Genomic DNA, 12,004 nt, shown 5'->3' with positions numbered 1-12,004 from the left:
AAGCTTATATAATGTTTATATTTAAATATATGTTGGAAGACATAAGTTACTATAGTGTTTTTTTTTTAATTATTAATATTATGATATAATATGTTTTGAAGAAAAACATTGGAAGACTTGTTTCTTTTTTGGAAGACATCGATATCAATATATCACTTATTGATCTTAAGTTAATTTTTAACATTAATATTAATTGCTTGCTACGTCATATAATATATTATGTAAATTTGGCTTTTTGATTTATTTTTTGAAATTAACTATAATTATTTGTGTATATTATTTAAAATTTTGGAATTTAAAGCCAAAATAAAAATGTATCTTTTTCTTTATATATAATTAACATTATTTTAAAATATTATTCTAAATAAAAAATTGGCTGTCAAAAAAACAAAAACAATAATTAACTATTAATTCAACGATATACATTTTAAAACTCTGTATCTGTATATAATAATTTGAACTTGCAGTAACTTTACATTCATATTTTGAATAACATCGACAAAAAAATCGAACATTTTTTTAAATTTTAACTCAGTTCGAAAAACTGAAAACATATAGATACTTTAATTTTAGATATATACATATATTATTTAAATGTTTAATATGAGTTTAATAATGGACTAAAAACAAAGTAGCCCAGTAAGATGATCAATAGTTTATCATCTAATCATTAAAAATCTGTTTTAAAAGTAATTAAATCAGTCACATTTTCTAAAAAATAAAACAAAATTATTTTCCCATAAAAAGTTTTCGAACTAAACATACATAAGTCATCTTTAAAATATTAATGTATGAACAAATACAGAGGAAAGGAACTGTCCAATCCAGGCCTCTGATTCTGCCTACACCTTAAACGAAACTAAGGATAAATACATAAGGGCGTCTTTTAAAGTAAAACTAAATTAATTTGTATTTATTTTCCAGTTTTTGGAAATTTCGTTCATTCGTGGCCAAATAGCCTGGTATTTTTAAAACAACTAAGAGTGTAAAATATTGACTCAAATTAAGAAAATTTTCTAAATATCTACAAAAGAAGGTTTTTAATGATTAAATCTTATACAAACTCTGCACTAACCGGGCTATATAGGTAATGGAATATTTGTTAGTGTTAAAGTCTATTATAAAATTTAAATAAAACAATTTGGAATGGATTAGTGTACAAGTTTTCAATTTTCGCCATGTAAGATGAGGCATGTAAAATAATTTATTACTAGGTAATGGATAATACTTTTAAAACGGTAAGCCTATTTCAAATGCTTCAATGAGTGCATTTCCAGAATCATAGACCCCAATTACACCAAAAAGAACTCCTAAAAATATAATGAGGTAGTCATAAGCTACGGTCTTCTGGTCTAATAAATGTCCTTTGATCTTCAGATGGAAATAGCAAGGCCAAATAAAACTCAACATAGTTCCTGTGAAGCTTCCAATGAATCCCATTAAGATTGAGAAGTGTGGAATGAATATAGCCATCATAATAGTGGCAAATATCACTCCAACTCTAAATCCAAGGCCCCATACTTTAAGTTCTCCGTCTAAATGCCAAATGGAAGGGAATTTCGTTTTTGGAGGTCCACGAAAGAATGTTCTTTCTAATAGTTCACATGCGGCATAGTATGGTAACGGATAGCTGAGAATAGCCTTGATAACTAAGAAGAAATTAACCATTCCTTTGAAGCCCTGCGAATGTAAGTTATTTGTAATAACTTGTTGAGTATCATTTTGAAATGTCAAAAAACATAAGTAACCAAAAGTGGCCTTAAATATTGCTGCTGCAATGTGGGACCAGTCTAACATCCAGTTGAATTTCGATCGGTCAACCATGTTTCCCTCCAAGGTTGGCAGGAAGATTTGTGAAGTGTAGGAGAAAACGATTACACCCAAAGAAATTGGAAACTTTTCCATATCAATACTCCACCTGACCTTGGACCAACCCCAATCTCCGATTTGCAATAAGCAATATCCAAGTATAACGGCGTTGATGACTAAATGTGACATTGTGCACCAGAAAGATAAAAGTGACACCATCTTAAGAGATTTGAGAAATCCCAGTGGCAGGAGAAAGATGCCAGTCAACATCATCCATGACCTCGAATCTAAGGACCCTTGTGGATAGGTACCCGCCAAAAGATCACCACACACAACGACATATAAGATACATGTCATGAGAAGTTCAATTATCTGAGCAACACTGACGGCCTTCGCCCCGTATTTTGGACCGAAACATACTTTTGCAATGGAAACATAACTGTCACGTACTCGGACAAGCTGTCCTGTGTTTGGGTCCGGTTCGTAAAGGCATTGCACGAGAATTTTTCCGGTGTAGCAGCATATGTGAGCTATGCCTACCATGGCAACAATTGCCCAATATCCTCCATGTAAGACAGCAAAAGGCAGTGACACAATGAACATGCCCTGAATCGCGTTTGTTACATTCCACGCTGCTTGAAATTCGTTTATTTTAGCACTGGAACCTCCCTCGCCTTCACACACAAATGAACTGTCTCCAGAAGCAATGCTGCTTTGTCTGAAAATAAAAATACAAATTAACAAAATTTATTTCTTTAAGTTGTTTTTACAAAAAATTCTATAAGTGCTACAAAAGTGTTCCAATTATTGAGATGCCAATAATTCAATGGCGTTAGATAAGAAAGCCTTTTTTTGCTATTGAGCTTGATCAAAGTTGGTTCTTCGAGCCGGATATATATTTTGATTAAAAGTTAATAAAATTGAAAAATTAATTGGAATAATTTTCGTGGTCGCTACATACATTTTGGAAGCACAAGCTATCTATCAAGCAATTTTCGGTGACTACTTTCGAGACTACTTTGGAACTAAGTAAACAACCTTACTTTGTACATAATTTTAACTGCTTAATTAATGCGAATATCAGTAATGTTGGAAACTATATGTTTAGAATTAATGCAAATGTACAGAGAGGCTAAGTCTAACAAAAGCTTAACGTCAGCAAAAAACTTATCGGTTTGAAGTCCTTTTGGAACATTTCTAATTGTGTCAAAAAGTAAAATTGTGTTTTATTTGCAAGTGTGAATAAGTTTTAATTGTCGGACAAAGCCGAATATTACAGTATTGACGCTAATAATACAATAAATCAACTCATAACTGTCATAATTCTACAGATTTAAATAGAACATGTGATTTATTTCCGTCATTTTCGAGAATATTTTCTCTAACCTTGGTTTGGGACACTTTTTTGTTATTTTATGACTTTAGAGAAAGGATTTTAAACCTGAACTCAAACCTAACCTGTGATCCGGATGGTTTTCCATAGTATTTTACTACAAAATATTTTCCAATAGTTCAATCTTTTTAATTAACGTTAATTGATCTCTTTCAAAGAGGGTTCCTTTAATATGACTGGAAATTCTCGTTTATACCATTTTTAAATCAGGTCAAAATCGTCAAATTGAGAAGAAACTCCAGTGCAAATTTGTATTTCCTAAAAGTTGATAACTAATTAGTCAGTGTATTCAAAGTGCATACTTTCAGAAAGTCTTAATTTGTTTTGAATCGTGTTGCATATTTTTTGATGCTCGTAAGACCGTAATTAACACAAAACAAATTTCGTCTAATATCGGTGAAATCTCAAATATCGTATAATTATTCTGTCTGTTATCCATAGTCAAATTATGTTGCATACTTGTAGATGTTTATTGAATTTTGTATTTATTTTTTTGCATACTTTAATGATGGTCCAATACAGGTCTAACAAACTAGTACATCATTTACATATAGACATGCTCTTCACTTTTTTCACGATTTAAATTTTTCTTAAAACTTCAGTTTAGGGGTTAAAATTCGATGTTTCTCAATTTTTAGAGGTGGTCTCAAACTTTTGACCGGAAGTGTATGTACATAAATATATTGATAACCCTGGTCATGAAGGTAAGAAAGATGGCAATCAAATTATGCATACGTCTTTTCTAAGGTTTTTGATTGCTTTAGCTCAAATTCGAATAATTGTATAAAGTAGTTATGTATTTTTTCACTAAAATACTTAATGATTTCTACAATCCCTTACTTCGATATTCTGTTTATAAATGTTCAGTATGATGTTTTTTTGAGTTTTTTCCTGACATGAATTGCATTTCATTTCATAAACACTATAAAAGCAATTTTTGATCTTATTACACATTCGTAGTTTAAATGTTAAAAAAAAAACAAGTTTTTGGAATTCATACATATGTATATTGATAAAGTATAAGAATAATATTAAAAACGGGTATTTTTTGAGTTTGAGCACATACATATGTAAATATATAGCTAAAATCGGAGTTTGGAGTTTCTTGGGCCTTCCAAAAATCCAACAGTCATATTAACATGCTTCAAACCAATAAGAGGTTTCGAGTTTTCACTAATAACTCCTTAAATCCCAGTTTTGCACAAGCAACAGTATCGTACAAGTGACAGTACAATATCTTGGTGCTTTTTTTAAAAATAATAATGAATGCAGCCATTTTTTTTTTAAATTAGAACCCTTTGATGCCAAAGACACAGTGCAAGCATTAGGAAAGGAAGATAAGTTTTGATATGCAATATGCGCACTGGTTTTAAGTTCCTTAATATTACAACGAAATAACTATTGTGCACATTCGTTTAGCACCGCCAAGGAACAAACCTCTTAACGTTACAATTGAAGCTAAACTCGAACATTCCTGCAGGAGCGAGTGTTACTGCTGAATCTCTAAAAGGTAACCAAACGTAATTTGTTAAAATAATAGTACAAAAGTCTTGGGCGTATGTATACAAATTGTATTGATAATAGCAGGATCAGAGGAGGGGACAAGAGGTATTGCGTCTTAGGCAACCCAAGCCACTTGCGGCTTTGTTCCACAAGAATTGTTTTGTGGTGCACATACTATAAGAATAATTCATTAATGAAGGTGCCACTCATAGATACCAAGGAGGGAATAAATGTATATTTTAATTTGGACGCAAAAATAATTTAATGTGTAGGACAGACTTTAACGACCCTCATATAATGTCACTGCAGTTCTACATCCTAGGAGGAGGGAAGTAAGTCTGCAAACTAACTTAAAAAAACTAGACAGGAACTCATTTATAAAAATGAGGAAAAACGGAGCCCTAAGGCACAGCATCATTTTTATTGGTGATTTCAGACGTGAATCCTACTAAAACAACTTGTATTGAACAAGTTCGAAAGAAAATTAATAATCCAAGGTATTCGTCGATACCATAAAATCTCAAATTTTCCACAAGAGATGCCAGATAATTTGAGCTAGAAGAAAATTCGACTTTTTTTGGGATTGGCTAAACGAATGCTCTTTTCCAACTACTCGAAACGAACCCAAAATAAGAGGATAAATGGAAAAATGTACGTAGGGAAGTTGGAGTGGCCCTAAGACACCGGAAGTGCATCTCTTTTACTTTTAGCTTTGGAATTAATACTTTGAACTTATGCGGGATAAAAGTTTTCATTCCCACATGAACCATATCTGCACTGGAGTCTACCTCACAACAGTGGTAGTATTTTCACCCATTAAGGATCCTGAAACAAAATTATTGATAACATCTGTTGGCTTTCTCGTACTGCCAAATAATTCTCTTTAGAACTCTTTTTCTAACTGGAGTTGTTTGGCACGAGAAATTAGCGGACTATTGCCCGATGGCCCATGGCATGATGGTTAGTGAGATGAACTGTCATGCGAGAGGTCTTGAGTTCGATCCCTGCCTATGCCACCTAAGGTTTTTTTCACTGGTATTGCCTCTTGCGAGGAATTGGCAAATTCTCCAGGAGTAATTCTTGTCATGAAAAGTGCTTTCTCAAAATTGCCGTTCGGATTCGGCTTAAAAACTGTAGGTCCCTTCCATCCCTCACAACAGTACTCGCACACAGGAATGGTTGAGAATTGTCAATCACTAGGCCCTAGTTCTCAAACGGACTGTTGCGCCAACCAAATTATTTTTTTTTTATTGTCCGATGTGCCTAGAGGCGTCAATACGCTGACTGTGTTCTTATAAGGATCAAATGTGAAAACAAGTCGATTCCATTAGCTTGATAAGACATCAAGATTTAAAAAAAAGGACGTCATAGGTCGATGACATTTTTTTGATTTTTCAAAATTCAAACCTCGGCAGAGTGAAATATGTAACTATAATCCTTAACTATATAACAAAAACTGCACTTTTCAGATAACATGTATGAAATGTTAATAAATTTAGGTTTTCTTCTAATATCTTAAATAACAACTTAAAGTTCCTCCACTGTTTATATTTAACAACAGTGGAAATAATGTCAAAATGTAGTTTGTTCTACTTTCTGAGGTCAACGATCTAAAATAACATCTACCCTGCATTTTTCTTTTAAGTACAATATTTTCTTTCACGTCTAGTATAGATTTTAACCATGCGCTTATGATTACTCTTTGGACCAGAATTTTATAGACGGACTATAACCAAAATTTGTATGCATCTCTTTAACAGAACTATTGATTGACAAGGTATTGTTATTGGCAGTCAAACGACGCTTTTCCGATGAGTTTTGATGGCCTTAGTTCAATTCTTCCTCAAAACAACATAATATGAAATATTTATGGTGTTTTATAAAATGTTTAAATAAACGCTAAACCATTTATGCTAAAACGATTTTTAACGGCAAAAAAAAACCAAACGGGTTCAAAGTAATTTTTGCCTTTGTAACGAATATGTCCGTAGTACCCGTGGCATGATGGTTAGTGCGTTGGACTGATATGACACAATGGCGATCTGAGAACCGCGGTTTCATGCGGTTCAATGACGATTCCTTGGCAAATGCCATAATCGCCGAGCAAACGGGACCAAGTCCCTTGTTAGTGACGAAGGTTGAGCTTCAGCTCATCTTCAATTCAATAAAAAATAAAAAGTCAGCAGGTGTCGATGGTATATCCAACGTTGTACTAAGACATTTACCGACGGAAGCAATTGACATTTATACACACTCTTCAATAATGCACTGAATAATGCATATTATCCAGTGCATTGGAAGACCGCTGTGGTTCATCCTCTCCCGAAAAAGGGAAAGGACAACTCCAACCCGTCAAATCTTCGGTCGATAAGTCTTCTTCCGAGCATCAGCAAAGTTTTCGAAAAGATCATTAATAGGGCTCTGACTAAGTGGGCTGCGGACAACAAAATTATTCCGGATAAACAGTTCGGGTTCAAGGCGGGTCATGACACAATTCATGCTGCGTCTAAACTCGTTTCTGATATCCAATGGAATAAATCAAAACAACAATGCACAGGTGCTGTCCTGGTTGATTTGGAAAAGGCCTTTGACACCGTATGGTTAGAGGGTCTTTACCTAAAACTGAGCAGGCTTGGCATTAGCAAGCCATTGTTGTATATACTTTATGATATGCTTAACGGTAGAAAGTTTGTTGTCAAAAGTGGCAATGTAACTTCTACCACAACATTCTCAATTAAAAATGGTCTTCAACAGGGAGCGGTGAATTCGCCGATTCTCTTCAGCATTTACACCAGCGATCTGATAGGTAGTCTTACAAAGGCAATTGCGTACGCCGACGATCTAATTGCGTACAGAACGGCCCGAAAGGTTGAGGTTATTAGAATTCTCTTGCAGCGTGATTTCGACAAGATTCAACGATATTGCGACGACTGGAAACTGAAAATAAATGTCCAGAAGTCAGAGACAATTCTGTTCCGGACTCCGTTGGCTGGGGCCACGAGGGATACGTGTAAGAATTGGCGCAAGATGGTCATCGTTGATCTTCACGGGCAGCCATTGGCGAGCAAAAGTGTAGTGAAGTACCTCGGTATCTGGTTAGATCAGTATTTATATTTCGACAGACATATAAATGCTGCTCTGACCAGGGCCAGAGGAGCCTTCGCTCTGACGAAACGACTGTTTTTTAGCAGTCGGCTTGACCCCAGAGTGAAGGTAATTTGCTACATGGCCCTCATACGGCCAATGATCGTTTATGGTTGTCCTGTGTGGCTCAACGTTGCCCCTTCCCAGATGGAGAAGTTTCGGGTGTTCGAGCGGCAGTGTTTACGACGCTGTACCGGCTTATATCGAACAGCCGAATCTTCTTATGTGCATTACTATTCAAACGAGGTCCTATACAACGGGGCTCGAATCAACAGAATTGACAATTTCGTGATAAAACTCGTTCGAGGTCACATTGCAAGAGCTATGTCTTCGACCAACAATTTAATTTTCGGGGCGTTCTATCCGAACGACGAGTATTTTGAAAGTGCACGCTTGAGCGGGTTCATTCCACCAGAGGCATTCCTCTTTTTAGACAAATGCGGTCTGATACAGGATAGATTGGCAGTCCCGTTAATCTACCACGTCAGACGAAGAACCGTGGATAGGCGACTCCTGTACAATCGGGACGTCATGGCACAAGGCGGAGCAGAGCTCCTTCGGTTCAGTAGGGCTGTGTCCGAACGGGACCGAACTGATAGGGTGAAGCAGGAGAACCAGTTTTGGTGGCTTCAATCGGCACTTGATAATGGGTAGTCGGGATGGGGTTTTAAGCCTTGGCCGGCTTACATACTTGTTTTATAGTTTTAGGGTTTAGTTTTAAGTAGAATAGTCATGGTGGCACAAAAAAAAAAATACAAAAAAAATTAAAAAATAAAAATAAAAAAAAAAAAACAAAAAAAAAATTAAAAACAAAAAAAATCAAAGAAAAAAATAAACATGGAATAAAAAAAAAACATACAAAAAAGACAGTAAAATATAAAAACAAAACACGTTAGATTTGCTGCTGTGGTTGTTCTAGTTTTAAGTAGTTTATAGGTAGAATAGGTAGTTTAAGTTAGTTTTAAGTTTTATTTAAGGACCTTATTTTAAGTAGTTTGTAAGTAAAAATAAAAAAGGTTATTGATATTAGTTTTTTTCAAAATTTTCTAATGAAAACAAAACAAATAAAATTTAAATTGAAGTAAAATATATCTTAAGGCCGAAAGGCATGAATTTTTGTCTAGCTTTAAGATAGGTTTAAGATTGAATAAATAAAAATAAATTTGAAAAAAAAAAGTGCGTTGGACTGTCATGCCAGAGGTCTTGGGTTCGATCCCTGCCTATGCCATCTAAAGTCTTTTCACGGGTACTGCCTCTTGCGAGGAATTGACAAATTCTCCAAGAGAATTCCATCTTTGATATAATCGCCTTTCACTCAATGATTAATCTACTGTTTGTGGAGGTTTATTGATTGGAGTAAGTCATCTCTTATTTGTTCACTTCTGGTTTCATGTATGTTGTTGCATGCTATATTCCAGCTAGCTCTGCTTCCGCAAATTTATTTATTTAAACTTGGCGGATATTTCATCTTGCAGAGCCAATTTCCAAAATGTTTGCATACTATTTTAATATTGCCTTAGAAGATTTTTCTTCTGCAAGCTCCTCGTCTTTTACTTATCCAGCCATCTTACATTAATCAATTTTTCGATCACTTGACAATATTTAATAGATAAATGAATGCTTCAGTCCTGGTCCTAATAGAATACCATCATATATGTTTGAAAAATGTTAGTCTTATATATTTTCTATCCACTTTTTCTTTTTTTCAACGATTTTTTGAAATGTTCAAAACTTCCAGATCTATATTCATACCTCACACCAGTTGATTAATAGGGTTCTACAAATTTAATTACTCATTATCTTTCTATAGCGAAATTGTCCGTATTCCTAAATTGTTTGAATCTCTTGTCTTCGTTTGTGACAAAAAAAAACTGTAATTACGAATATATTACTATTCTCTACTTTTCGTTTGGATGCAATCCAAAAACACCCTCAAGTGGACAAAATCTTTACAGACTTTAGGAAGGTATTTGACAAACTAAGTAAAATTGGACTTAACGACCAATGAATTTCGTCATATCTTAAAGAAAAATATTATAGCGTAATGTTAAGGAGTAACCCATCATTTCAATTCTGGTGTACCTCAAGGGAGTCACCTTGGTCCATTACTGTTTATTTTATTGATTTAAGGTTTTTTATCTGTTTTAAATAATTCCTTATCGTTAATCTATGTAGATGATGTTTAAAATTTTCGAATTATTAACTTTATCAAGCTACAAGGAGATCTAAATCAATTTTGGGAATGGTGCTATAGCAATCGTATGATTTTAAATATTGACAGAAAAAAGACAATTTGTTTTACACGCAAACGTAATATAATAATTACGACTATATGTTGAACATTTCTATTGTTGTAGTACAATTAAAATTAACGTTTAATAAATTAATTTTTCAAGATTTAAATTGCAGATGATGAAGGCTCACAACTGATGAGAATTTTTAGAAACCAAGTAAAACAAACTATACTTACTACTACTTAACAAAATCATCATTCAATTTATTGTTAAGAAATGTTTATATTTTGTGTTTTAAACAAGAATCGAAAACCCCGTTTCTGACTGGGCATATTTAAAAAAAACTGATGTTATACAAAGATTTCAAGGCGAGATTGGTATTTAGGATAGCTAATTTCTTTACAAAATTGTTTTGTTTGAGTGACAGGAAAAAAGGTAAATTTTGTCTTTAGCCTCATGAGGTGAGTTGTTACAAATGAACATAGCATTGCAAGTCATAACTAAAATATCGCGTATATCTTTCTGCTAGAATTGCCAACAAACTATTCAAAACTCAAAAGACGATGTATTGATCATAGGTCATTGAACGTCCTGATTACTTATATTTTCAAAATGTACTACTTATAACATTATAAGTAAGATTATAATATTTCAGGTTATGCACAAAGGGATTATGTAATAGTTTACATAGATTATATCGAGAATATGTAAATTTATATCATTATAAAATAGATATACCAAAATACTTTATACACACCTGTACCCATCGGATTGCTGATATCTTCCATCATATTCATCATTTATAAATGAAGTTTGCTGGACTTCACCTTTAGGTTCATTATCCTCCGTACTGAAATATCCATTGGGATTACGGAATGGATTAAGTGTATTCGTTTCGATATTGTCTACACATAAAAAGTAATTCGCAATCAATTATCGACATTATTTTTATATTTTTTATGTATGGATGTAATTGAATTAAATAAAAAAAAAATATTTTACCATTGTAACTTTCTTCCGGAAATGTACTGGCTGCTTGTGGAAATTGTTGCGATTGCGAATCGTTCTGGCCTGGCTGTTCATACTCACGTTTATCTTTATCAGGCATTTGTTGCCTGGCTGTCTGCAGAGCTACATTGAGAACATTTTTTAAGGGTGGCAATGGTGTTGATTTTAATTTTGCAATAAAAGAAGACATGATGCTGCAGTAGTGAATATCGATTTATGTATATGTATACTGATGAATTTCCAAACTATGTAGGCATGTACTACATACATATATATATATATAATGAGAAAATTGCTATCAAAATTTTCGTAAGTACTTATGATTCAATGAAAAATTACATCAATTTTAATATGTTTTCCTTTGATAAATGCACTTTTTAGAAAATGGAGTGTTACATAAATGTAAATTCAACAAAAACAAAAATTAAAGGATAATGCACTTTTGCTCTAAAAAGCACGTAATGGTTAATGGTTGTTTTTTTTGTTATTCAAAATACATCTTAAAGAATATAATAAATGTTTTCGAAGCGTTAAATATATTATTAATAAGTAGAATTAAAAATTGTATTTTAACTTGACATTTTCTTACTTAAACTAAAAAATTAACTATGTTCTAACACACAGCAGAAAATGTAAATGAAATTGTCGAAAAGAAATGAAAAATGTAACATGGTTCGTTCTTGCGCATGTCATTATCCTTTTTTGGTAAAGATAAGGACATCGTATTATATTTTCACATTGAAATATATGTAAAAGGAATACAAATGTGTGTACCTATTTTAAGGGACAAGTTCATAAATACAATTCATAATTACGATATTGTTAACGAAAAATCTTTGGCAGGTTAACATCACAGAATTAAAATTGTACCTTAGGTTTTATGTTTAATAAAAGTAATAAAATTATATTCTAG

General features: G+C 33.2%; 1 protein-coding gene across 2 annotated transcripts; it reads right to left on the bottom strand.

Moving 5' to 3' along the window:
• LOC129952106 (vesicular inhibitory amino acid transporter) lies at window positions 1–11,744 on the bottom strand. 2 transcript variants are annotated; one of them, XM_056064544.1, is made up of 4 exons: window positions 11,681–11,744; window positions 11,086–11,214; window positions 10,841–10,988; window positions 1–2,527 (listed from the first exon to the last, which is right to left on the bottom strand). In XM_056064544.1, the coding sequence occupies exons 2-4, from the start codon at window positions 11,189–11,191 to the stop codon at window positions 1,231–1,233; spliced, it is 1,551 nt and encodes a 516-aa protein (XP_055920519.1). In that variant the 5' UTR covers window positions 11,192–11,214; window positions 11,681–11,744; the 3' UTR covers window positions 1–1,230. The 2 variants fall into 2 exon arrangements, with proteins under 2 accessions (XP_055920519.1, XP_055920518.1); XM_056064543.1 differs by lacking the exon at window positions 11,681–11,744 and adding an exon at window positions 11,431–11,672 and having other exon boundaries at window positions 11,086–11,351.
• Window positions 11,745–12,004: the final 260 nt, after the last annotated feature.

Source organism: Eupeodes corollae, chromosome 3, assembly GCF_945859685.1.
Source record: "Eupeodes corollae chromosome 3, idEupCoro1.1, whole genome shotgun sequence".
NCBI classification, from domain to species: domain Eukaryota; kingdom Metazoa; phylum Arthropoda; class Insecta; order Diptera; family Syrphidae; genus Eupeodes; species Eupeodes corollae.
Note: the sequence above shows the minus strand (reverse complement) of the source record. Positions and strands in the feature narration are given on the sequence as shown.